The following is a 25,455-nucleotide window of genomic DNA, read 5'->3' on the forward strand; positions in this document are numbered from 1 at the left end:
TTGCGGAAGCAGAAAGGCTGCAGCAGTGTGAGGGAGGTAGCTGCGCGGAGGATGCGACCAGGGAGGGGCTGCATCTGGGGGCAGGAGCCCAAGTTGGCTTGACCCGGGGCAGTGGCTACGGGGTGGGGGTGGGGGTGGGGGTCTGCATGGAGGCAGGAGAGGACCCCATGACCTCCAGGGTGGCAGCTGGGGAGGGGGCTGGACTTGCCCTCTGAGAAGAGGGAGAGGGAAGGGGATCAGCTCAGTGACCTGGGGTGGGGGGCAAGCAAGGCTGGCTGCACCAGGGGCTTCTGGCTTCTCATCTGGGACCTGTGAACTGTCCCCAGCTTACCAACAGGGTGACTCAGATCTCAGACACACACTCTAGGGCACACACACACACACACACACACACACAGGCATACATATGTATACACGGGTACACACACACATGGGCACACACACGTACCCACCCCCCCACACGTGTGTACAGGCACACCTCATTTTATTGCATTTCACAGACACTGCTTTTTTTTTTTTAACATATTGAAGGTTTGTAGCAACTCTGCATCAAGCATGTCTATCGGCGCCATTTTTCCAAGAGCATTTGCTCACTTTGTGTCGCTGTGTCACATTTTGGTAATTCTCCCAATATTTCAAACCCTCCACCAGCAAAAAGATTATGACTCACTGAAGGCTCAGATGATGGTTAGCAATTTTAGCAATAAAATATATATATATATATATTTTTTTGCGGTACACGGGCCTCTCACTGTTGTGACCTCTCCTGTTGCGGAGCACAGGCTCCGGACGCACAGGCTCAGCGACCACGGCTCACGGGCCCAGCCGCTCCGCGGCATGTGGGATCTTCCCGGACCGGGGCACGAACCCGTGTCCCCTGCATCGGCAGGCGGACTCTCAACCACTGTGCCACCAGGGAAGTCCAATAAAATATTTTAAATTAAGGTATATACATTGTTTTTAGACATAATGCTATTGCACACTTTTTAAAATCTTTTTACTTTTTTCATATTTTATTCCTTATATTGATAGGTTAAGAAAGTAAAATATTCCTAAGTACTGATTCACAGATAATGCTTATAAGCGGCACACAAAACATTCAGTTTCACAAACGGTAATATCCAATGATCCCCTTAAATGCAATTTTAATCCTTACTTTAAGCTAAGTGCAAGAATAATACAATAAGCTAAATACACACAAAACCTGTATATGCTGAACTACAAAAGTGGTTTCCATAGCCACACATGGTCTTCACATTTCCACAATGAACAAGTACTAACAAATATGTTAATAAAACACTACCCCAGGACTTCCCTGGTGGCGCAGTGGTTGAGAGTCCGCCTGCCGATGCAGGGGACGCGGGTTCGTGCCCCGGACTGGGAAGATCCCACATGCCGCGGAGCGGCTGGGCCCGTGAGCCGTGGCCGCTGAGCCTGCAAGTCCGGAGCCTGTGCTCCGCAACGGGAGAGGCCACAACAGTGAGAGGCCCGCATACCGCAAAAAAAAAAAAAAACAACAAAAAACCACTACCCCAAATGCTTATCCCGCCATCGGCTTTTTCCGCAGTGCCATTCCTGCTACTGAAAGCACTTATTTTTTTTTTTATAATTTTGAATTTTACTTAATTTATTTTTTTATACAGCAGGTTCTTATTAGTCATCAATTTTATACACATCAGTGTATACATGTCAATCCCAATCGCCCAATTCATCACACCATCACCCCACACACCCGCGGCTTTCCCCTGTTGGTGTCCATACGTTTGTTCTCTACATCTGTGTCTCAATTTCTGCCCTGCAAACCGGTTCATCTGTACCATTTTTCTAGGTTCCACATACATGCATTAATATACGATATTTATTTTTCTCTTTCTTACTTCACTCTGTATGACAGTCTCTAGATCCATCCACGTCTCAACAAATGACCCAATTTCGTTCCTTTTTATGGCTGAGTAATATTCCATTGCATATATGTACCACATCTTCTTTATCCATTCGTCTGTCGATGGGCATTTAGGTTGCTTCCATGACCTGACTATTGAAAACAGTGCTGCAATGAACATTGGGGTGCATGTGTCTTTTTGAATTGTGGTTTCCTCTGGGTATATGTCCAGTAGTGGAATTGCTGGATCATATGGTAATTCTATTTTTAGTTTTTTAAGGAACCTCCATACTGTTCTCCATAGTGGCTGTATCAATTTACATTCCCACAAACAGTGCAAGAGGGTTCCCTTTTCTCCACACCCTCTCCAGCATTTGTTGTTTGTAGATTGTCTGATGAAGCCCATTCTAACTGGTGTGAGGTGATACCTCATTGTAGTTTTGATTTGCATTTCTCTAATAATTAGTGATGTTGAGCAGCTTTTCATGTGCTTCTTGGCCATCTGTATGTCTTCTTTGGAGAAATGTCTATTTAGGTCTTCTGCCCATTTTTGGATTGGGTTGTTTGCTTTTTTAATATTGAGCTGCATGAGCTGTTTATATATTTTGGAGATTAATCCTTTGTCCGTTGATTCATTTGCAAATAGTTTCTCGCATTCTGAGGGTTGTCTTTTTGTCTTGTTTGTGGTTTCCTTTGCTGTGCAAAAGCTTTGAAGTTTCATTAGGTCCCATTTGTTTATTTTTGTTTTTATTTCCATTACTCTAGGAGGAGGATCAAAAAAGATCTTGCTGTGATTTATGTCAAAGAGTGTTCTTCCTATGTTTTCCTCTAAGAGTTTTATAGTGTCCGGTCTTACATTTAGGTCTCTAATCCATTTTGAGTTTATTTTTGTGTATGGTGTTAGGGAGTGTTCTAATTTCATTCTTTTACATGTAGCTGTCCAGTTTTCCCAGCACCACTTATTGAAGAGACTGTCTTTTCTCCATTGTGTATCCTTGCCTCCTTTGTCATAGATTAGTTGACCATAGGTGCGTGGGTTTACCTCTGGGCTTTCTATCTTGTTCCATTGATCTATGTTTCTGTTTTTGTGCCAGTACCATACTGTCTTGATTACTGTAGCTTTGTATTATACTCTGAAGTCAGGGAGTCTGATTCCTCCAGCTCCGTTTTTTTCCCTCAAGACTGCTTTGGCTTTTCGGGGTCTTTTGTGTCTCCATACAAATTTTAAGATTTTTTTGTTCTAGTTCCATAAAAAATGCCATTGGCAATTTGATAGGGATTGCATTGAATCTGTAGATTGCTTTGGGTAGTATAGTCATTTTCACAATATTGATTCTTCCAATCCAAGAACATGGTATATCTCTCCATCTGTTTGTATCATCTTTAATGTCTTTCATCAGTGTCTTATAGTTTTCTGCATACAGATCTTTTGTCTCCCTATGTAGGTTTATTCCTAGGTATTTTATTCTTTTTGTTGCCATGGTAAATGGGAGTGTTTTCATCTTTAGCGTATAGGAATGCAAGAGATTTCTGTGCATTCATTTTGTATCCTGCAACTTTACCAAATTCATTGATTAGCTCTAGTAGTTTTCTGGTGGCATCTTTAGGATTCTCTATGTATAGTATCATGTCATCTGCAGACAGTGACAGTTTTACTTCTTCTTTTCCAATTTATAGTCTTTTTATTTCTTTTTCTTCTCTGACTGCCGAGGCTAGGACTTCCAAAACTATGTTGAATAATAGCGGTGAGAGTCGACATCCTTGTCGTGTTCCTGATCTTAGAGGTAATGCTTTCAGTTTTTCACCATTGAGAATGATGTTTGCTGTGGGTTTGTCGTATATGGCCTTTATTATGTTGAGGTAGGTTCCCTCTATGCCCACTTTCTGGAGAGTTTTTATCATAAATGGGTGTTGAATTTTGTCAAAAGCCTTTTCTGCATCTTTTGAGATGATCATATGGTTTTTCTTCTTCAATTTGTTAATATGGTGTATCACATTGATTGATTTGCATATATTGAAGAATCCTTGCATCCCTGGGATAAATCCCACTTGATCATGGCGTATGATCCTTTTAATGTGTTGTTGGATTCTGTTTGCTAGTATTTTGTTGAGGATTTTTGCATCTATATTCATCAGTGATACTGGTCTGTAATTTTGAAAGCACTTATTTTTAGAAGCTTTAATTTGACCTGGGAAAATGAGTTCTCTTAAAACCTGACAAATAGTATAAGCCCCAAAGATTTTAAATCAAATAGGTCTTCCAACACAGAAGTATTCATAGGGAACTTTTAGTTTCTTAAAAAATAAAAAATTAAAATTAAAAAAATCACTCTTGTTATCTAAAGAAAAGAGTATTAAAACAAATTATCTTAAGACAAATAAACACTCCTAAAAAAAGGTTGTATTTTCTATCATTTTCTCCTTAAAAGAAACACAAACCAGTTCACTATCTTTTAATAACTTAAGACTACTGTAATCTAAAAACTTTAGAATACATGAAACACGTCTTAGCTATCAAAGGTACCATTTAGATTTCACATATTAAACAGCTACAGTACAGCCTACAATGGCACAAGTACCCTTAAAACATAAATATTAATTCATCATTTAGACGGTCAAAAGTCAGAAGGAACTGAATGGTTTGCAAGGTACTTTGACTTACATGTGGTCACTAAAATCCAGTAAGTAATTCAAAGTATGGTAATATAATCGCAGGCAATTAAAGGCTCAAATATCACTCTAAAATTGAAGACATGAAAATAGAGACTGAAAACTTTGTGGTTCTCTATCTTTCATTCACATGGCTAGATATCAGAACCTTACTGTGGAAAATATAGTTATTAAATATGATTTCCCCAGAAAATAATGAAGCTGCAGAAAGTACAAAAGGTGTCAAGATCCATAGTCATAGTTTGCTTCATCAAATGCTTTTCTAGCTCGTTTCAGCTCTTCATTCATAGTAAACAAGTCTTTAACCCTAGCAAACTTTCCTGGGTCCTTTCGCATCAAGAAGATGATATCTTCAACTTGTACCCGACCTTGTCTTCCAATCGACATTGCCTTGTGAGTCATTTCGGTGACGAACTCTATGACAAGGTCTTCAAGAACATCTACTGACTCAGTATAAGGATTCTGATCATCCCCAAACCCATACACCATACACCGTAATTCTTTAGAAAAAAGTCTCTTCCTTTTACCCTGTCCACCTTCTGCACCTCCTCCAATTTCTTCATTTTCCTCCTCAAAGGTGGGGTCTTCTTCATCTGCCATCCCAGCAGCCAGCCACCTCCAGTGTGCACCCGCCTCCCACGGAGCTGCTATTGCACACTTAAAAGACTACAGTGTAGTGTAAGCATAACTTTTATATGCCCTGAGAAACCAAAAAATTTGTGTGACCCACTTTATTGTGATACTCACTTTATAGCAATGGTCTGGAACCCAACCTGCAACATCTCTGAGGTGTGCCTATACACTTACATAACAAATACTTATACACACAGTTACATATACTCCTATGTGTGTGCACATGTAAATGCATACCTGTACATGCATACATGCGTGGACATATCAACATGCACGTGCAAACTTATACACGTATACATGTATACATACATACATAGACACATTCACACACGTGCATGTGCCTACACAACCCCCTGAGACCAAGCCTTGTTCAGAGGGTCTCCCCCCTTGATAAGACCTCAGAAACAGACCTCACTGGCCCAGGGAGAGCCCCCCCACTTCTCCCCTGATAGCCTGAGCTTTCTGGTCCCGCCCCCCCCCCCCCCCCCCCGCACTGGAAGCCACCACTAGGCGAGGTGGGGGTGGCCAGGTGCCCTGGGACACGATAGGAGGTGATAAGCAGCCACCTGACAGAAGCAATCTCTGCTGGGCCCAGCCTTCCCCAGGAACAGCCCACTCTCTGGGGAAACAGCTCTGCTATGGGAGGAGGAAGGCCCAGTTTGGTGACCAGCTGTGTCACCTTGGTGGCATTCTTGGGTAGCCCCCAAAAATGGCAGGTAGCCCCCTGCCCAGCCCCCCTCCCGCGAGGTTGCTGTGAAGATTAGCTGGGAGGCTGTAGGTGGGAAGGCTTGGCAAACTGTGAAGTGACTGCAAACACAAGGTCACTCTGTGGTTCTGCCATGGCTGGGAGGTGCCTGGGGATCCAGCTGTTTGCCCCCTTCTCCCTGCTCCCCTGGGAGCCACCATCACTGCCCCAGTCCCTCCCTTCCTTCCCACAGAGGCCTCTGCTCCCCTCCCCCCACTTCCCAGCAGAAGGGTTGGAGCCAGACACTGAGATAAGGGGCTTGTTTTCTAAGGGCCCGGAATTCGGTGGAGATTGAGGGTCAGGGCCGGAGATTGAGGGTCAGGGCCGGAGGGCACTGGCGCTGGCGGGAGGAAGGGGGGCGGGGTTTGGGCACAGTGAGCCTTTCATTGGGGCCCCAGACCCTCTGGGGACTTGCAATTTCCACCCTTTCGGGATGGCTCTGCAGGCACAGGGGGAGAGGTGGAGAGCTCCAGTTGTTGGGCCGCATCTCCACCCCTGCTCCCTTCTCCTTCAGGGCCTCAAACGTTCCAGCTGCCTCCTACCCCAATGCTCCTCCTACCCCAATCCTTTGCCCATGCTGTTCTCTCTGCCCAGAACACTCTCCCCTCTGCCTTTGTCTGAATAACACCTTAATGTCTTCAAAGCTCAGCCCAATCACTGCTTCCTCCAGGAAGCCTGCCCTGATGCCTCAGCCAGGTCCAATGCAGCTTCTCCCAGCACCAACAGGCAGCATCCTGTCCCCATCCCGAGGACCTGACCTCCAAGGGCAGGCTGCTTTGCTCTCCTCTATCCCCAGACCCAACCCGGAGCAGACACATGGCAGAAGTCCGATGAAGGTCAGTGTCTGAGAGTCCTCTTTGCTGAGGGGTGCCCTGATCAGAGGTGTGGGTGCCTCTTCTGGTGACCTTCAGCCCCTCAGGACCGACTTCCTCCCGTGAGGAAGAGACATCTGTGGCCCACACTCTGGGAAGGGGAGCTGCTGAGTGGGGCTGGGCACTCAGAGGGAGGCCTGTCCTCCCTGAGTGAGGGAAGGTCACCCTGCAGGAGGCCCAGTCCAGGCTGTCAGGCTGCACCCCACAGCAGCACGAAGGCCCAGGGCCCTGGACTGTGACCAGTAACCATGATAGAGCAGCAGCAGTAGGAGAGCAAGCACGCATACATAGTACTCACTACCAGCCAGGCACCAGGGTCAGCATGAGAAGCCTTAAGTCATCAAATCCTCAACAGCACATTTTGCATTTAAGGAGACTGAGGCACGGAGGGGTTAACTGAGTTGTCCAAAGCCGCACACCTGGTAAGTTGGGATTTGAATCAGTCGGGTCCTTTTACCACTACCTCGCATGGCCCTGGGTGGAGGCAGCCCACCCGTCAAGGGCCGGGGGTATGGAGGAGGGGGCTCTCCATGCACCCCTCTAATTCCACCTCCATTTGAAGTCGGACGCTCAGATGCGTTGCACCATCTTTGTGTCCCTCTGCCTGGTACCTAGGCGATGCCTGACACCAGTGGGTGCTCAATAAACCTGTACTGAAAAAAGTAGATAACGGGAAGCTAGTTTTTAGGGGCAACGTAACACAGTGGTTCAGAGCTGGACGCTCCTCGCCAAGTTCATTAGCTCTGTGTGTCTCAGTTTCCCCATCTGTAAAACGTGATGAAACGAGTACTTGTCTCCTAAGAGCTGTTTAGAGACTTTACTGCGTTCACACTTGTAAAGTGCCTGGGACAGTGCGGGGCACACGGTAAGAAGCACATGAGCGTCTGCTCTATAAAAACTTGCCTGGTTTCGGTTTCTTCTTGGGTAAGCAGAACCCTTCCTTTCCCTCATCCCTGGTTCGCGCGTCGCAGACCGCGACGAAGGTCGTACTACAACTCCCAGCATGCCGCGGGGGCCCTCTCCCGGACTTGCGCGGTGCCGGCCGTGACGAAGGCCGAACTACAACTCCCAGCGTGCCGCGGAGCCGTCCCGCCAGCCACGGTCGGCCGCGGCCGAATTTCGGGAAGTCCTGCTGCTCGGATTCCGCCGCTCCCGGTCGCCTCCGCCGGGGAGGTCGGGGCGGGGGAGCCGAGCGCTGCCCCCGCCATGCTCCGCAGACTGGCCCGGGCTGCGACCCAGCAGCAGGGGGCCCTCTGGGCGCGGGGATCTGGGAGCCAGGCGGGGATCCCGACGCACGTGGTGGACCTGCGCAGCGACACGGTTACCAAGCCCGGGCCGGCCATGAGGCGCTCCATGGCCGAGGCGGTTGTGGGGGACGACGACTACGGCGAGGACCCCACCGTCCGCGGTGAGCCCGGCGTGCAGGCCGGGGCCGGGGGTCCTCGCGGCGACCCCAGTGCGCTGTCCATGGTGCTGGCGGGGGGAGAGGTGGCCCGGGACCCGGGGTGGCGGCTCAGCTGCAGGCTAGGCATTGCGCTTGGCGTCCTTGCGGCTCAGTCTGACGCATCACTCGAGAGCCTGTTAGAAATGTAGATTCTCGGGCCCCACACCGGACCTCCTGAGCCAGAATCTGCAAGTTAAAACAGGATCGCCGGGTGACTTGTGTGCTCATTAAAGTGTGGCCCCACTGCCCGATGAGATGGGTGTTATCTCATCTTGCAGAGGAGGGCTCCGAGCAGCTGAGCCAGGCACTCAAGTTCCCATACCGAATAAATGGCAAAACAGGACTTGAACCCAGGTCTTCTCACTCTAGCACCGTTAGCTATTGTCCTGCACCCACCACCTTCCCACATGAAGACAAAGAGAAAACCCACCTAGAAAAGGGGATTCTCCACAGGCTGCATCCCCCCGCCCCCCAGGAGTGGGTTCTAAAAACCTAGGGAGTGTTTTCAAGATGGTGACTGGTGCCACCACCCTGGGTTGAGAGTTGCTGCCTTAGTGAACCATTGCTATTGCTGGAGTGTGTAGGACCGTCAGCTGTGCCAGGGGCAAGCCTGAGGGTTACCACTTGAGCCCTGAGGGCCTGGATGTGGGGTCAGGTGGTGATGGGGCTGATCATGCATCCAGCAGACACCCACTTTTGCCTGGAACTTCAAAGATGCTGACCCACTGCTCAGCAGGCCACCTGATGCATAGACAGTCACCCCCACTGAGGTGAGGGAGGTGCTGGGGTTAACGTGCATCCACAGAGAGTGCCTTGGGGACTGGCAGGTGGGGACATGGGACTCACAGGAAATGGAGACTTTGTGGAGGAACCTCTTAAAAGATGAGTGAAGTGCTCCACCCCCAACTCTGGGCAGGGAAGGGAGTGCTGGCTCACCGGGCAGGGGAACTGCAGAAGCAGAAGCAGAGTGGTGCAAAAGGTGTCTGGGATATGGATGGGGAATGGGGCTGGAGTGGGTGTGCAGGAGAGCATTCCTGTCCCTGGAGGGGAGGCAGAAGGCAGATCCCCCCGGTCTTGAATGTCACGCCAAAGGCTTCATACTGGATGCCACAGGCAGAGGGAAGCCACAGTGAGCTTTAAAGCCGGAGCCGGAAGTCCCGCCCCCTCCATCCCCCCAGAGTCTCCTCCAGTCCTTCTGTTCTGGGAGAGGAAGTCAGCAGAGAAACCGCAGGGCCCCACCTGCAAGGGACTGATGGGAAAGGAAGTGAGACAGGTGTGAGGTCTGGGTGGGACAGGAGGGTTCAAACCACAGGGTTTCAGTGTGTGTGGGGAGAACATGGCCCAGGAGGAGGCGGGGCACAGAGGGTCGACTGAGGGGCCCCTGGACCCAGATGTGCAGCCACCAAGACCACAGGCTGCAGCTGGCAGACCAGGGCCGGCGTCCTGCTTGGGTACTCACCACAGCCTTGGGCAAGATGCCCTCATCCGGACAAAGGGCTCATGGGGTCGGCAAAGAGAGGAATTTGAAAAGTGCCATTGTTGATTGCTCCCCCCCCCCGCCACGCCCCCATCCCTTCCCACCTCAGAGCTTCAGGCCACGGCTGCGGAACTGCTCGGGGTGGAGCGAACCCTGTTCGTGCCCACAAACACCATGGCCAACCTCATCTCTGGTGAGCGCGGGGCGACTTCCATTTGCCCTCCAGGCCCTCCCTCCATTGCTTCTCCCTTTTGTGCTGGGGGCTGTGACAATGTCAGTGGGGCTCTGGGCCATCTGGAACCTGTAACCACACCCTCCTCTCACCCTTTCCTGCCTGGGGGTCCTGCACTGAACTTCGTGACTTCCCAGCATGCTGCCACACCTTTGTAAATTGCCCCTTTATCAAATACTCCGGATTCCCAGGGTGCGTGTGCCCTCTGTTTCCTGCTAGGGCCTGACTGGTGCCCGTGCCCTGGGCTGCTTATTCCCCAAACAGCAGCATCGTGGCTGGCTTCCCCACGCAGGAGATACCCCTGCAGGTGGGCTGCAGGGCACAGGGGTGTAGGGTGTGCAGCGCCCAGTGATCCACAGGGTCACCATCTTAGACTTGTGGACTTAGTGGGATGGTTTTCCAGCACATGGCAGGAAGGTGTCTTGAAGGGGCGCTCTTTCCTAATTGGCATAAGGCACTTGGGAGCTAGCTGTGGCCTTGGGGGTCAGTCCGGCTGAGCTGGTTGGGGACAGATGGGCCCCATGGGACTGGGTGCCAACGCTGTCCCCCACCCCATCTACCTTAGTGATGTATCACTGCCAGCGCCGGGGCTCCCCGCTCCTCCTTGGGCAGGAGTGCCACCTCCACGTCCAGGCGCAGGGCGGGGTGGCTCAGGTAAGGGCCCAGCACCGCTCGCCCGGGGCCAACACAGGATGCTCAGCACGTGGGGTGAGAACCTGCCTCCCAGGCACCAAGTTGGGACCTGCAGAGGGAGAAATGGTGGCCTCTCCAGGGAAGGCAGTAAGGAGAGCCATTCCCAGGTTGACCACACAGGGGCGGGCTCGGCTCAGGCCAGTCGGTTTGCTGGCTGTGCTTGTAACCCTGCTGCCCCCTAGTGGGAACCCAGAGCACTGGGCGCTTAGGGAGGAGGGACTGCAGCCTCTCAAGCAAACATGGTGCCTTCAGTCCTCCCCCACCCTTAGCTGGGATGTCTATGCCCACGTCCACAGCACAGGGGGAAGGCTTCACGGCCCAGAGCTGGGGAGGAGTAGACAGGACAGGGGTAGGAGGTGCTGCTGGACCCCTGGACCTCATCCTTTGCACGCCCACACCTGCAGATCGCTGGGGCGCACTCCCACCCCCTCCCAGACCTGCCCCATGGCACCCTGGACCTGGCTGAGCTGGAGGGGCTGGTTGCACGGAGCCTTGGGAGCCGCTCCCACCCCGTCTGTGAGCTCATTTGCCTGGAGGACGCCCACAGCAGCTCAGGGGGCTGGGTGCTCCCCATCGAGTGCCTATGCCAGCCAAGCCTGGCCCCGCAACTGTGCCCCCACCACTAGCCAGCTGCTGGCTTTCTGTCCCTCAGGCCCCTCTCCTGGGGTTTAGTCCCCTCTGATACATGCCTGGGTGCCCATCAGTGGCCGGAACTGCTGTAGGAGACATGGGTGCGGTTCTAGGCGCAGATGCAAAGGGAATTATTGCCTCAGTGCCCAAGCTTTTCTCCAAAGAGCAGAGACCCAGTCCTCAGGGAGGCGCGTCCCCAAGCAGCACCACCTTGGTTGGTCTTAGGGCCAGGGTGCGAGGGCTGGGCTCTGCCGCTCTCCCCTGCGAGAACTTGAGCGCTAACTAACCCTCCAGACCTATTCCTCACCTGGGAAACGGGACTGAGGGCATCCTTCCAATAGGGTTGCGGCGAGGCTTCAGTAAGATGAGGCATTCATCGCTTGGCCCACAGTGAGCCCGCCATAAACAGGAGATAAAACCCTTATCCTCGGGCTTCCCTGGTGGCGCAGTGGTTGAGAGTCCACCTGCCGGTGCAGGGGATGCAGGTTCGTGCCCCGGTCCAGGAGGATCCCACATGCCACAGAGCGGCTGGGCCCGTGAGCCATGGCTGCTGGGCCTGCGCGTCCGGAGCCTGTGCTCCGCAACAGGAGGGGCCACGCAGTGAGAGGCCCGCGTACCACCAAAAAAAAAAAAAAAAAAGAAAAAAAGAAGGAAAGAAAACCCTTATCCTCGACCCCCTTTCACAGAGGACAGCCTCAGGCCCAGGCCCAGAGTGACTGCTCGGGTGCCAGATGGCCAAGCTTGTCACCAGCCAGCTCTCCTGACTCAAACCCCTCATGCTTCCTCAAGGACACAAGCCCAGTGACCCTCCAGTGATCTTCTGGAGACCCATCCTCCCTCTGCCCCTCCCCCCAGCCTGGCCCTCTGACCCCTCCTGCCTCTCACCCCCAGGTGCACCTGCTGGCCCAGAGCTATGGGGTCCAGGTTCACCTGGACGGGGCCCGGTTGATGAATGCCGCGGTGGCTCTGTGCATGCCCCCTGCCCGCATCGTGGAGCACTGTGATTCTGTGTCTCTCTGTTTCTCCAAGGTAGGGAAGCCGCTGGGCCGCCCCCGAAACAGGAGGGTAGAGATGCCCACAGCAAGAGGCCGAGTTGGGTCCCCGAGCTCCTATGTTGGCAGCTGCTCACGCTGGGCCCCTCTAACCCCCTCCCCTGATGAGGCCACAGTGTCGCCCATCCCTGTCCCTTTTGCCCCCTCCAGAGCCCCGAGGACAGAGATGCACACCCATGGGCAGGCAGGCAGGACTCTCCTCTCTTCCCCCAGGGCCTCGGCGCACCAGTGGGGGCCCTGGTTGGGCGACCCAAGGGCTTCACTGAAGAAGCCTGGCGCCTCCAGAAAGCCCTGGGTGGGGGGATGTGCCAGGCGGGGGTGCTGGCCGCAGCTGCCCTGGTGGGACTGACTGATGCTGAGGAGGTGTTGCTGAAGGACCACCAGAACGCCCAGAGGTTTGCCAGAGGTGCCTGGACACCCCCCACTTCCCTTTGGCCCCAGGGGTGTGCCTTGGGGGTCCCCTGTAGCCGGGCCCAAACCCCCAGCAGGTGTGCATCCTTCCAACTCTAGAAGGTGAAGGTTAGCCGCTGAGCCAGCAGGGGTGGGACCAGGCGGCCTGTGCTTTGCCAGGCCACGACCCGTGCAGGTCCTAGACCAGTGGGCACCCAGCGGGTGTTAGTAATTTTCTACAGGATCCAGCAGAATGTAGCCTTTAGCTTGGGTTGAGTCCTCACAAAAACCCCACGATGTCCCCACTTTACAGATGAGGAAACCTAGACCCCAAGAGGTTAACGGATTTGTCCAAGGTCACGGAGCTGAAAAGTAGCAGAGCCAAGCCTGCCCATGTTAGGAATAAGACTCCCTCTTTTCCTCCCACTACAGTTGGGCTGTCCTCTGCCTTTCCTGGGGTGACATGGCTGGAGTGGTAGGGATAGTGGTGGGGTACTGGGGTCGGGCTCCGCTTACCACAGGACCTGGGCTCAGGAACTGGCATCCCCTGTCTGCTCCGTGGATCTCACCACCGTAGAGACGAACATGGTGAGGGTGAGGGTGGATGGGCTGCCGCCCGAGGAGCTGTGCCAGCGCCTGCAGACCATGAGCGCTGACGAGGTGGCCCAGACTGGCCACACGGTGCGTGTGCTGCTGTCCCCTGGACTGAGCGGTCAGTGCGAGCCGTGTGGCACCGCGACATCTCTGCACAGGACACCAAGCTGGCGCTGGGAAAGTGGGCGTTCGTGCTGAGGGCCCTGAGGATGGGGTGACGGACCCTGTGCCCTGGGTGGGATGGAGGGAGGTGGGGAGTGGAGGTGTCCCCAGGGAGTGGGTGGGAAGAGAGGCAGTAAAACAACACCCCTGTCATCCACTGGTCTCCTTGGACCCCTTCACTTCCCTGACACATGGGGTGAGGCCTTCCACCTGTTCATCCAGCAAACCTCGCGTACCCCTGTGTCCGGGACAGGGGCCCAAGCATGCAAGGACAGGTGGGACCCCATGCTGGCTCTCCCAGCACAGCCCAGGAGGCAGCCACATGGCTCATGAGAGCATCTTGGGGACTTGCAGGAGGAAGCGTGAGAGGACACAGAGATGGACACTGGTATTGGGTGGCCTAGTAGGGGGCTGGGGCTTTACCTTGCAGTCATCTCATCTGTATTTACCTTTTTTTTTTGCAGTACGCGGGCCTCTCACTGCTGTGGCCTCTCACTGCTGTGGTCTCTCCCGTTGCGGAGCACAGGCTCCGGACGCGCAGGCTCAGTGGCCATGGCTCACGGGCCCAGCCGCTCCGCGGCATGTGGGATCTTCCTGGACCGGGGCACGAACCCGTGTCCCCTGCATCGGCAGGCGGACTCTCAACCCCTGCGCCACCAGGGAAGCCCCTGTATTTACCTTTTTAAACAGTAAAATTTTTGTGCTTATGAAACAATATGTCATTGCTGCACATAATTTGGGACAGGATCTCCTTTCTAGCAACTCCTGGGGTAATTTAATTTAGGCAGACTCAGTGGTTAAGACCACCCTCCTGCTGAAGTTAACAAGAAAACCTGGACAAAATATATATTTAAAAACCACCTAAGAATAACCACCGTTAACATTTTTGCGTATTTCTTTCGGGATATATACATACGTATGTATATATATGAATCTGTGAATGTGTGTACGGATTTTTTTAAATAGGGGAGACAGGCCATCACATCAGTGCTGTAGAAAGCCCTTAGTAGGAATCATAGGAGGAGGACTCGCTTTGTGAGGGTAGAGGATGACTTCAGTTTAAGAGTGTTGTTTTAGCTCTGGTGCACAAGTAGTTAGAAGTGGTCGGAAGCGTAGGCATGGTGCTCAGGAGAGGGCCTGGGCTGGAAGCATGATGGTGAATGTGAGTGACACGAGGAGAGAAGGCATCTGGCGGGCCAAAGAGGCTGAAGCTGAGGACCCTCCTTCTTTGCCTCCCTCATTTAAAAAAAATTATTTGTTTATTTATTTATATCGTTTTGCCACACTGCACGGCACGTGGGATCTTAGTTCCCTGACCAGGGATCGAACCCAGGCCCCCTGCAGTGGAAGTGCAGAGTCTTAACCACTGGACTACCAGGGAAGTCCCTGCCTCCTTCCCTTAGAAGAATCTAGATCTATGTATGCTCTGGGAGATGCAGCTCCTGGGGTTCCCCAAGGCCCCAGAACCACTCTCCTGTGCTTGAGGGGTGACAGTAATGCAGAGAACCGGAAGAAGGCCAGCAACCCTAAGCCTCTGTGGGGTCTGCTGCCCTGCAAAACGTGTACTGTAGTCACTGTCCATTGCTTGGTAACGGACTACCCCCGAACAGCAACAACGCTTCATCGCTTCTCACAGCTTCTGTGGTCCAGGAATTAGGGAGAGGCTTAGCTGAGCAGTCGTGGGAGTTCTTGGAGCTACTCAGGAAGTTGCAGTCAAGACCCTTCCTGCCAATGCAGGGAACACGGGTTCGAGCCCTCGTCTGGGAAGATCCCACGTGCCGCGGAGCAACTAAGCCCGTGGGCCACAACTACCGAGCCTGCGCTCTAGAGCCAGCGAGCCACGACTACTGAGGCCCGCGCGCCTAGAGCCTGTGCTCCGCAACAAAAGAAGCCACCGCAATGAGAAGCCCGCGCACCACAACGAAGAGTAGCTCCCGTTCGCCACAACTAGAGAAAGCCTGCGCGTGGCAACGAAGACCCAACACAGACAATAATTAATTAATTAATTAATTAATTAAAAAAAAAAAAAAGACCTGGGCTAGGAGCTAGAGTGAACGTGAAACACCCATTGTGGACTTTGGCCAGTCAGAGACTGAGGCTTGCCTGGGCTGGCCTCACTGAGTCATGGACAGGTCTGTTCTAGAAGCAGGGGAGGGGCAAGTGCCCCTTCTCTCCACCCTCCCTCAGGGAGTTCTAGGATCCCACGGCCACCCATGTGCGTCTGTTCCAGTGTCCATGCCTGGAGCCCCAGCCTGTCTGCAGTCAGAGAGGCCCAGGGTTAAACTCTCCCACACCCCGACCCCCAACAAACCCACACGAGAAGTCCTGTGTGAGAGGAGGGAGAGGTCAGGTAAGAGCCTCCCAAGCTGAGAGGACCTGCCCACAAAGCCAGACCCTGGATCCAACATGAGGCCCCAGGAGTCATCCCTGCCTGTGCTGACCAGAAATAAGAAGGAGCTCAATGCGTCTGCCGAAGACGACTCTGGATGGACGGACACACAGACCACACACAGGATGTCTCTCTCTGGATGGACAGACAGACACATAGGATGTCTCTGGATGGACACACACACACACACACACACACACACACACACAGAGCTGGTAACAGGGCTTCCCTGCACTGTTTGTGCGCCATGGGCATGTACTGTCTATTCTGGAAAGCTTTAAGCGAGTAAGGTTAGCCGCGCACAGCACGAGCGGATCTCTTTAAGGACAAATCGACACAACGTTAAATGCTTAAAACGCCAGCAGGAAGGGAGCCCCACTTAACCCCCGAGCTCTTCGTCCCTCAGTGGGACTCCCCTGATGCCCCCAGAGCTTCCTGTAACTTCCCAAGCAATAAAGGGAGACGCGGGGGAGGGGGAAGACCGAGGCACAAGAGAGGCCGCTATGGACGCCCCAGCACACACCCCGGACTCAGGAGGGCCCTGAACCTGAAACAAAGGCCAAGGAGGGCTTCAGGTACTGCCCAGCATGGGAGGAGAGGAGCCTCAGCCTCCCTAGACCATGATGACCGGCGTGGGCGGGCCGACCACCTTCCTGTCTGTCTGGCCTCAGAGGAGCACCAGGCCTGGGTGTGCCTCCATTCAAGGAGCCTGCAGTCAGAACTCCGGGCTCTGGCCTCTGCCACCCTGGGTGGCCCCCGCCCCTCCTGGCTGAGAAGCCCCTCCCTCTCCACCCTGGCATGGCTCCCCCGCCCCATAGGACTTCCACACCTGCTTGTTCAGGGGCCCACACGGCCCTGGCAATCACAGACATTCCCCAGGGACCTGCAGACCAGGATCGGGTCCTGGAGCGCCGGCCCCTCAGAAGGAGCAGCGGCACCAGGACGGGGACAAAGGCCTGAAAACTGGGGGAACAAAGGCATGTCCAGCCCCCTCAGCTCCCCCTGCACCTGCACATCCGAGGGGTCCCCCCAGTCCTCAGTCCCCTCCCCAGCAACGCCTGCCCTGGGGAGGGGCGGGGAGAGGACAGAATAGAGGCCTGCGTGGGCACGGGCTCTGCCATCTGCTCTGGGGTGATCTGGGCCTAAGTCTTCCTTCCATGAAATGGGTGAATGGACCTGCTGTGAAGGGTGATTGGGAGACTGGACGAGCAGAGTGGACGAGCAGGCAGCGCTCCGCACGGCGCCTGGCACAGGGGGTGTCTGCTGGATACCTGCTTCTCTCTCGAACTGCCCCCTCCTGAGGACTGGGGTAGCTCTTCCGCCTGACTCAGGTACCTAGGAACGGGGGCAGCTGTGGCACACCAGGACTGATAGGGAGCGGCGAGCGCAGGCCATGGCCTCAAGAGGCCAGGAGGCCCGCTGACCACCCAGGAGCCTGCAGCACCCTCACACGACCACCACAAGCCGGCCCTCGGCCCTTTGCTGCTGCTTCTTTCTGGGACTCAACCTTTCTCACCTCTAAGAGGAGGCTAAACCACTTAGGCCCTAAAGAAACAACAGAGCAGAGGAGCCCCCCAAACATCAAGCAAGAGAAGTCTGGATTCTCAGCTCTGCTCTCAGCCCCCTGCTCACCCCAAGGCCACCCCTCCCAGCCAGGACTCCAGCCAGGCCTTCAGAACCGAGCTCCCAGCCTCCTTCCCAGGGCCTCTCAGGGCCGGGCTCTGACCACCCAATCTCAGGAGATGCACAGGGAAACCGAGCCCCTCTGCCATGACCTGCCTGCCTGGGACTCAGACGCCCACAGAGTGGGGGGCGCCCGGCTGCTGGCTTAGGCTGAGGGCTCGAGCCTCTGTGACCAGGAGGATGCCGCTGAGTGCCTCTAAGGGACAGGAGCCCCAGGCCAGGGCCACAGACCAGCCAAAGCTGATGCAGATGTCCTGCACGTGTCGGGGGCCGTCCTGGCGGGCCGTCTCAGCAAAGGCCAGGTGTGAGTAGCTGATGTAGGTGCTGAGCCCTGCCAGGGTCAGGGCGCCTGGGGGAGGGGGTGCAGAGTGACCACTCAGCGCGTCTGCCTGCTGGGGGCGCCTGCCCTGCCTGGGCCCCTGGCCAAGGTGGGTGTGCAGACACAGCCTCGGAAGCTTCTGCCCACTGGCCTTTGGGGAAAATGGAAGCTCCGATTGAGTCCTCAAACCTCAGGACCTCACTCCACAAAACCGCCTTGCAAACAGCACAGCTTACACCCCCAATACATGGTCCCTACTCACATAACTGCTTCCACATATACAGCACCCTCCCATACCCCCTGGAGTTCCCAACACACACACACACACACACACACACACACACACACACACACACACACACGTACATGGCCAGTGACCTGTACTGGCAGCCGGGAAGGGTGCGGGGAGCTCTGGAGCTCTGATCAGACATCCTGAGCCAGGCCCCTGACCTGCACTTCTGTCCCCTGTTCCTCACAGCTCCCCCTCCCCATTTTACTGGGCCCCAGCCTCCCCTCCTGGCCCTAGCTCAGTGTACCTCTTTCCAGAGGCCCTCTCCCCTCCCCAGGTCTGAGTTTCAGCCCCTTCCTATAACTCCTGTTATAACCCCTGTCCTTCACCAGACGAGGATGCCCTCCTCCTCCGACCCTGCATCTCTGCACAGTCAAAGGAAGAAGACTGGCTTTGCACGTAGTGCCTGGTGACCCTGGAGGGTCAGGGGCAAGCAACGAGCTGGGCACTGGGACACCTGCCTGTCCACCCAGGCTCAGAGGGACCAGCCCAGAGAGTCAGCCCCTGTCCCACAGCTGCAGGCTGACGTCAGGGCCTGCCCTTGGTGCCCGCTGTAGGGAATGTACGGTGCTCCCTCGGGACACTGCCCAGCCACAGCAAGAGGCTGACCAGATCTGACCTTCAGGGCCAGGTCTGGATCTCACTGGGACCCAGAGAAGGGACAGAGCCTGGGGTGATGGCTGTGGAACTCATCACCCCAGGCCCTGTCCGTCCCCAGCTCCCTAGCTCAGGACCCAGCCAGTGTCATGCGGGAGCTCTCTGTGTCCCTCCCTTTTCTTGCAGTGATGATGGTGATGGGGAGGGTTGGGGTGATCTGGCCTCACACAGGTCCCCTTGGTGTGACATTCCTGTCTCAGAGCCCCCAGAGCTGGTGCATTTGCCAGCACTGGCCTCACCCGGGCCACCTGTGCGGGCTCCTGACGGTGATGTCAGATGATCCATTTCCACCGGGTGCCCGCCATGCAAGGAAAGCAGAGGTGCAGCCAGTCTGGCCTCTGAGCAGTGGAGCAGACAGGGTGTTCTTGGAACCAGGCCCACTGCCGGCCCGCCCTCGGAGCCAGCGGAGCGCCCCCTAGCAGCTGCCTGCAGACCCTCCCTCCGCCCACTGGCCAGTGCCTTGGTCCCAAGCACAATGCCAATTCAATACAAATTTCTCCCGCTCTCATTCTCTACACCAAACACCCAGGCTGCCGGTCCCCCTGGCAACTGGCACCTACTCCCTCCTGACCAAGGCCTCCCAAAGGGCCCAGCAGCCCCTGGGGAGGACGCAGGCCTGCCCAGGAGGGAGCCCCAGGCCGTTGTGTTCTGGTCCTCGTGCCACAGCCCTGACAGTGGAGCTGGCCCAGGACACCAGACTCGGCTCAGGGCTGGTCCTGGATGGAAGGGGTCACTGAGGACTGAGGAGCCTCCAACCCACGGTCAGCGACAGCCAGCCGTGGGCAGCTGGGGACAGCGGGTGGGTGGCTGGCTGGGGCAGACAGCACCGAAAGGCAGTGAAGAGGACTCCAGGACAAGCTTCCTGCTGAGCTCGGGGAATCCTCGGACATCTCAGCAGGAAGATGCGACCAGAGTGCCTGCAACGCTGTGTCCCTGAGGGAGGGCTCGGCCCAGAGCCTGTGGGCTAGATGTAGGCCAGCTCATGCACTGTTACTAGTTGCAGTCTGGGACTGGCTCGGGGTCACTGCCAAGGACTCCAAGGTCCCGTCTCACCCTGTCTGGCAGATGCCAACCCCCCTGCCTGCATTGCCCCCTCACCAGGGTGATCTGGGAAGGACAGGGAACAGGTGCGGGTTGGTCCGCCACCCCTCGTGCAGGTCCAGCGGGGCAGTTCCTGGGACCCCTCAGAGATCCTCGTTCCTCCTGCGCCTGGAAGCTCAACCCTGGGGCTCCCCGGCCCCAGTCCCTGGCTCTGGGTTCACAATCAGAATCCCTGCCCCTACACAGTCTCCAGCGCCACCCAGGGCGCCCCCACCTGCTGCAGCTCAACGGCCAGGGTGGGCCCCCAGGCTCAGAGCAGCGGGGTTGGGGGCGTAGGGGATGCGGCAGCAGGAGAGGCAGCACCCCACTGCCAGGAGCTGCGGCCCTCACAGCCCCCAGACTCACCCCCCAACAAGAAGCGGCAGCCCATGAAGAGCAGCCGGGGGAGGCTCTGGGCCGGGGAGCCGAGGAGGCCACGGATCCGGCCGCACACGACAAGGACAAGGCTCGGGGGCAGGACCACCACGAGGGCTCAGCGCAGCGCTGCTGGGAGAGGGGGTTCAGGGAGCAGGAGGGGACCCGGACCGGCCCCCCAAGGAAAGCCCAGCTGAGTACTTCAGAGCCTTGTCTGCCTGGAGGTCCTCCTTCGTAGGACGCTTGGGACTGTCTTGGCCTTGGCCAGAGGAGGAGCTGGGCCATTCGATTCCCTCTGATGTCTCCACAGTAACCACCTGACCCTCCCAGGGGCCACCCCTTGTCCTGGCACAGCCTTCCTGAGGCCCAGGGTGAGGGAGGCTTCCCAGTACCCTCCCCAACCTCCCAGGCTTCTCTGGGGCAGCAGAGACGTGCCCCCCAACTCACCAGGTGGGAGATGCCCACCGGGTAGACCCATTTGGAAACATAAAGGAGAGTCAAGAAGGGGCATAGGGAGGGCAGGACAGGCTGGGGGTCGGGCGCCTGTGGTCACAAGCCAATAGCAGAGCATGGGGGCTGAGGCCAGTCATGGGGTTTTTCAGATACATATGGCAATGTCCTCTGGGCAACAAAGGGTCCAGCTGGAAGCAGTTCTGTGGGTCTAGGATGAGGGGGTTCTGAGCCTTGCCTGGAGATTAAGGAAGGATGGGGAAATGATTGCCACACCAGCACTCACAGATGAGGTGCTGCACCAAGGTGGAGGCATCCAGGCTCTCAGTGGCAAAGGGGTCAATCAGGGGGATGCAGCTGTTCTGCCCTAAAAAGCAGAAAGAACGCAAAACCTGGTGGGCTGGACCCACCCTGTACTTCTCAGAGATAGGTGGCCTGCAGGTTCTCACCCCCAACCAGAGCCGAGGGCCCCGAGAGGTGGCCACAGGGCCCCATCAGGTTCTCTCCTGCCACTTGGAGTTGAGGCCCCAAACGGGTTTGGACGGCTCAAGACCTTTTGTTTGTTTATTTAATGTACAAATAAGACCTACGTGGATGCCTGTCGAAAAGTTTCAAACACTGCAGAGAGGCTGCCCTCAGGCCTCCCTTGGGCCTGCTCACACGTGGAAGCCAGGCTTTGCCTGCACAAGAAAGGGGCTCTCTGACTCTCGCACACACGGGCACACATGCGTGCACACACATGCAAGTCGGGAGAGCCTTGGAGCCTTAGGCTGCCTGTGGGGTGGCTGAATAAACTGCACTGTCCTTCCTCCCCGGCAGCTCCGAGGAAGGCACTGTGTCACACACACACTGACCTTGCTCACATACATGTGCACACTCGTTTACTCATGCTCACGCACATCCCTGCCACCCTGTGCACGTCCTGTGCAGGGGAAGGCCCCCAGGCTGGCCCCAGCTTGGCGAGGCCCGCAGCTGGGGTGCGTGTGGAAGCCCACTGCCTCTCCCCACCCCTCGCCGAAGAAAGCCCTCCCCGCTCCTGCCCGGGTCTGAAGCCACGCGGCGCTCCGGTTTTCCGCCCTGTGTGTCAGGCCATCGGGGGTATGGGAACAGGGGCCCTGCGCCACAGCCCTGGCTGTGCCTGACAGGGACCGGGGCTAATGGGGTGACCAGACCGAGCCCTGGACGGTAATAAAGAAACAACTCCCAGTCACTGGGATGAGGAACCCTGGCCTTGCCAGGGCCCCAGCTCCCCACACCTGGGCCTCCCTCCTGCACACTGGCTCCCAGCTCAACCCCAGGACCCCTGCAGACAAGTGACAAGAACAGCAGCTGAGCACCCCTGGGTGCTGGGCCTGCCCGTGTCTCCCCTCCCTAATTCCTCCCACCCCGAGCCCTGCATCCAGAGAGGCATAATTTCCTCCCCATCTGACAGATCAGAACTTGGAGGTTGAGGGACAAGGTCCCAGGTCACCCAGCAGTGTCCTGCCATCCACCAAGTGATGTGCCATCACTTCTAACGCAAGACAGGCCCCCAAAGGGTGAGGCCAAGGGACTGTCAAGGGCTCCTGCTCTGGAAGGCTCTTGGGGTCCTTATGGGGCCACCCAGTGCCCCCCTTTTCACTTCCCACCCTTGGCTAGGCCCTGAGCCAGAGTCCCTTCCTCCTCCGGCCAGACTGTCACCAAGACAGTTGGGGGAAAGGTGTGCCCAAGAGACCCCCTTGTGGGCAGACAGGCAGGGGATGGGGCAGCCTCTCAGAGCTGCTCTGGAAGGAGGGGATGTGGCCCCTGGGTCTGAGGGGAAGGGGTCACGCGGGGGAGGGGCAGCCGGTACGGTACCTTCGCAGATGCGCCAGAGCCTCGGGTGGGAGGGTGACCGCTGTGGTTGCCTGCGTCCGCCACCTGCAGGAGGTACTGGTCGCTGGCCACGGCGGCACCAGCAGTGCAAAGCTGAGCAGCGCGCCCAGCCGGGCCTTGCGGGTCGGGGGTGCAGGGACCGGAGCGGAGCCGGGTATGGGGGAGAAGAGGGAGCCAGAGGGTGAGGGGGAGCACGGGAAGCTGGCACTTAGGGGGTGGAGAGAGCCAAAAGTGGGGGGAGAGGGCGTTCTGGAACCTGGGGTAGTAGGGCCAGGGAGAAGGGCTGGGGGGCACTTGGTGAGCAGGGCCGGGGAGGGGGCGCTGGGAGCGGGGAGTGGGGAGCCGAGCGGCAGGCGGGCACTCCCGGGGCTCTTCTGGGTGCAGTGCCCCTCCAGTTCGTCGGGAACTCCCACCTGTCGGTGATCGCGTGATAGCCTGCCCAGCTCGCCCCTGAGCTGTGTTCAAACGCCAGCATCCCCAGCGAGCTGGCTGCTGGCTGTGGGTCCCTGGGCAAATTTCTTAATTTCTCTGACCCTCCGGTTCTTCAGCGCCCAGATGGCCGGCTGAGGAGGGAGGGTGGGGCCTGAAATGGCCCGCGCGGGGGCTCAGCAGGCGGCCTGAATGGTGGGAGGCAGCCCGCCACCACCCCGCGCACACACACACTGGGGCACTCGGCTGCTGGTTGGCCCTGCGTCCTGGTCTTCATCAGTCTCCAGGACCAAGCACCAGAGGGATCTGATGAACTGGGTGGGCTGGTGAGGGGCTACAGAAGGAAGGAGTCTTGCTTCCTTTTAGCTCCAATTACAAATGCCGAGTGAGGCAAGGCCAGCCTCTGCCTGTCCATCACTCACGCACAAACATAAACGAAGCTTCTCCCAGGACAGGTGTCAGGTGCTAGTGGGGTGGCAGGCAGAGGGGCCCCCACCAGGCCTGTGACATGTGTGGGACGGACAGGCCGGGGCTGTCACAGTGAGGCTCTCTGGGGTTCAATCTTGGGAGACGGGAGGGCCTCCTCTCCAGGTCCCTGGGCTGTGCATTGCTGTCTCCCTCCCCTGATGCAGGGCAGAGACGGGGGTCAGAGGCCTCACTGAGGGTGAAACTTCTCAGACGAGCAGCTTCTCGACTTGGGGTCATCCCAGGGCTCTCATTTCCAAGTGTTTGGTTTTCTCAGCCCCCTTTTCTCTACCAGGCTCTTCTAGGTTTGAGGAATATAATCAGGAAGTGAAAGCGGTCCTAGCAGTTACTGAAACCATACTTCCATTCAGACAGAGAGGCATGGAACAGTGTGGTACCAAGCAGGCCACGCGTCGTCCTCACGCCACACCCAAGACAGGCTTGGGGCACGCGGCGGGGTTGGGGTGGGAGTGACCCTAGCTGTGGCGGTCTCAGTACCCTCTTTCCTGACAGCCCTCCCCCAGCCCCTGCTCCGGAAGCTGGGTGCCAGCCAGGGGCCCTCCTCTCTCAGGGGGTAGTGGGCCTGGAAGGTGAAAGAATCCAGGAGGCAGACAGAGAAAAGCAGGTGCTCGGGGAGTAGCAGCCATCTACAAAGGCAGGGCGGCAGGTGGTGGTGGGAGTGGGGAGGAGGGGAGAGTGGGGTGGAGCTGGAAAAGCAGGTAATGACCCTAACACACACCTCACAATATGACAGAGATGGACACTGCTTCTGTGTGTGTTTAAGCTACAATCGTGACTGTGTTTAGGGAGAACTAGAGGAACCCTGTGGCTGCACGCTCCACACGCTTCCTCCCAGTGCCCCTGCCTCTCCGCCTGAGCTTGTTTGAAAGGGTCTCCTTTGCACCCCATAAAACTTAAACAGGGCAGGATTCAGCTGTCAGGGCCAGCGACAAGTGCTGTTAGAGGCCACTGTGCCTCCAGAGCCCCACGTCTCTGTAGAGGAGCAGACATGTATCCTGCTCATGTTGCAGTGTAGATGGCCAGGTGAGCAGTCTACTCCCTATTGCTTTAAAGCCCTGGTTCAGGGTTTTAAACCCTAGATGTGTAAGTCAGAGCCACTGATTGCATTGTCCCCAGACAGTGGGTACTGGTCCTTGAGAGGCTACTTGGATGAATTCCACCAATCTACTTCTCTTGAGATGGATCCAAATTATACCGTAGCCCAGTGAAAAGGTACCGCTTAGAATGACCCATTATTTTTCATTATTCATTCTCCTTTCATCAAATTGCAATCCAGAACTTGTGAGCACCAAGCCTGTCACCAGGCTGTCGGGGCCTCTTCAAAGCCAGCATCAGACCACTACCACCAAAATCAGGGGCAGGCGTGATCTTTGATGGAAGAAATCCCAATTACATGTGACAAAACAGGGCTGCAGCCAAGCCTCTTTCCTTTAAACTTACACCGAACTAACTCACCGAAGCTGAAAGAACAGGATGCCTGAGTCCAGTGACAGGCTTCCTGCTCCAGGCCGACGACGCCATAAATGGCCTCCATCGCAGGACCGGGGAACAGCTGAAACCACTGGCGAAATTACTGTGAGAGCAGCTCAGCACCAGCTATACTACGACTAATCTCACCACATTTGGCAAACATCCTCCAACAGAAAATGAACTTTCCTAAGTCACCCTTCCCGACAGGTCAACTCCTTCACTCAGGGTGCATTATGAAGCGAATTCATCCTGGTAGACTCTTCTGGTCAAAACCAACCCTTCTAAAGGGTTCTTGAATGATTGGGGTCACAGGTGGGAAGCACTGATGTGCAGGGCGGCAGCCGCATGGCTGGTCACACTCATCCCCCAGGACTCACAGGCCTATGAAGGGCTCACCGTGGCCGCCTTGACAGGCTTTGCTAAGAGGGAAACGGGAGCAAGCCACCCCTCCCCCTCATCACAGAATGCACCTGCTGTCCCCAGAATGGACCCTCCCGT

General features: G+C 56.0%; 2 protein-coding genes and 1 pseudogene across 2 annotated transcripts; 1 reads left to right on the forward strand and 2 right to left on the reverse strand.

Annotated features, from left to right (window-relative positions):
- Positions 1–725: 725 nt before the first annotated feature.
- On the reverse strand, positions 726–5,654 carry LOC149746793 (transcription initiation factor TFIID subunit 13 pseudogene; annotated as a pseudogene).
- Positions 5,655–7,588: 1,934 nt separating this feature from the next.
- Positions 7,589–14,350, forward strand: LOC111182759 (uncharacterized). Its single transcript, XM_089901606.1, is given in 9 exon segments — positions 7,589–8,210; positions 9,833–9,916; positions 10,521–10,609; positions 11,053–11,227; positions 11,456–11,466; positions 12,170–12,307; positions 12,544–12,736; positions 13,247–13,414; positions 13,417–14,350. Coding segments are annotated over 9 exon segments (1,506 nt in total). The 5' UTR covers positions 7,589–7,678; the 3' UTR covers positions 13,533–14,350.
- Positions 14,351–17,549: 3,199 nt separating this feature from the next.
- On the reverse strand, positions 17,550–25,021 carry TMEM235 (transmembrane protein 235). Its single transcript, XM_089901838.1, is given in 8 exon segments — positions 17,550–17,897; positions 20,260–20,397; positions 21,005–21,085; positions 22,555–22,587; positions 22,590–22,652; positions 22,655–23,027; positions 23,106–23,155; positions 24,943–25,021. Coding segments are annotated over 8 exon segments (1,059 nt in total). The 3' UTR covers positions 17,550–17,655.
- Between the last annotated feature and the right edge of the window lie 434 nt (positions 25,022–25,455).

The sequence above is a fragment of the Delphinapterus leucas genome, chromosome 19, assembly GCF_059928025.1.
Source record: "Delphinapterus leucas isolate spDelLeu-1000000601 "Yukka" chromosome 19, BTC_Dleu_Yukka2, whole genome shotgun sequence".
Classification (NCBI taxonomy): Eukaryota; Metazoa; Chordata; class Mammalia; order Artiodactyla; family Monodontidae; genus Delphinapterus; species Delphinapterus leucas.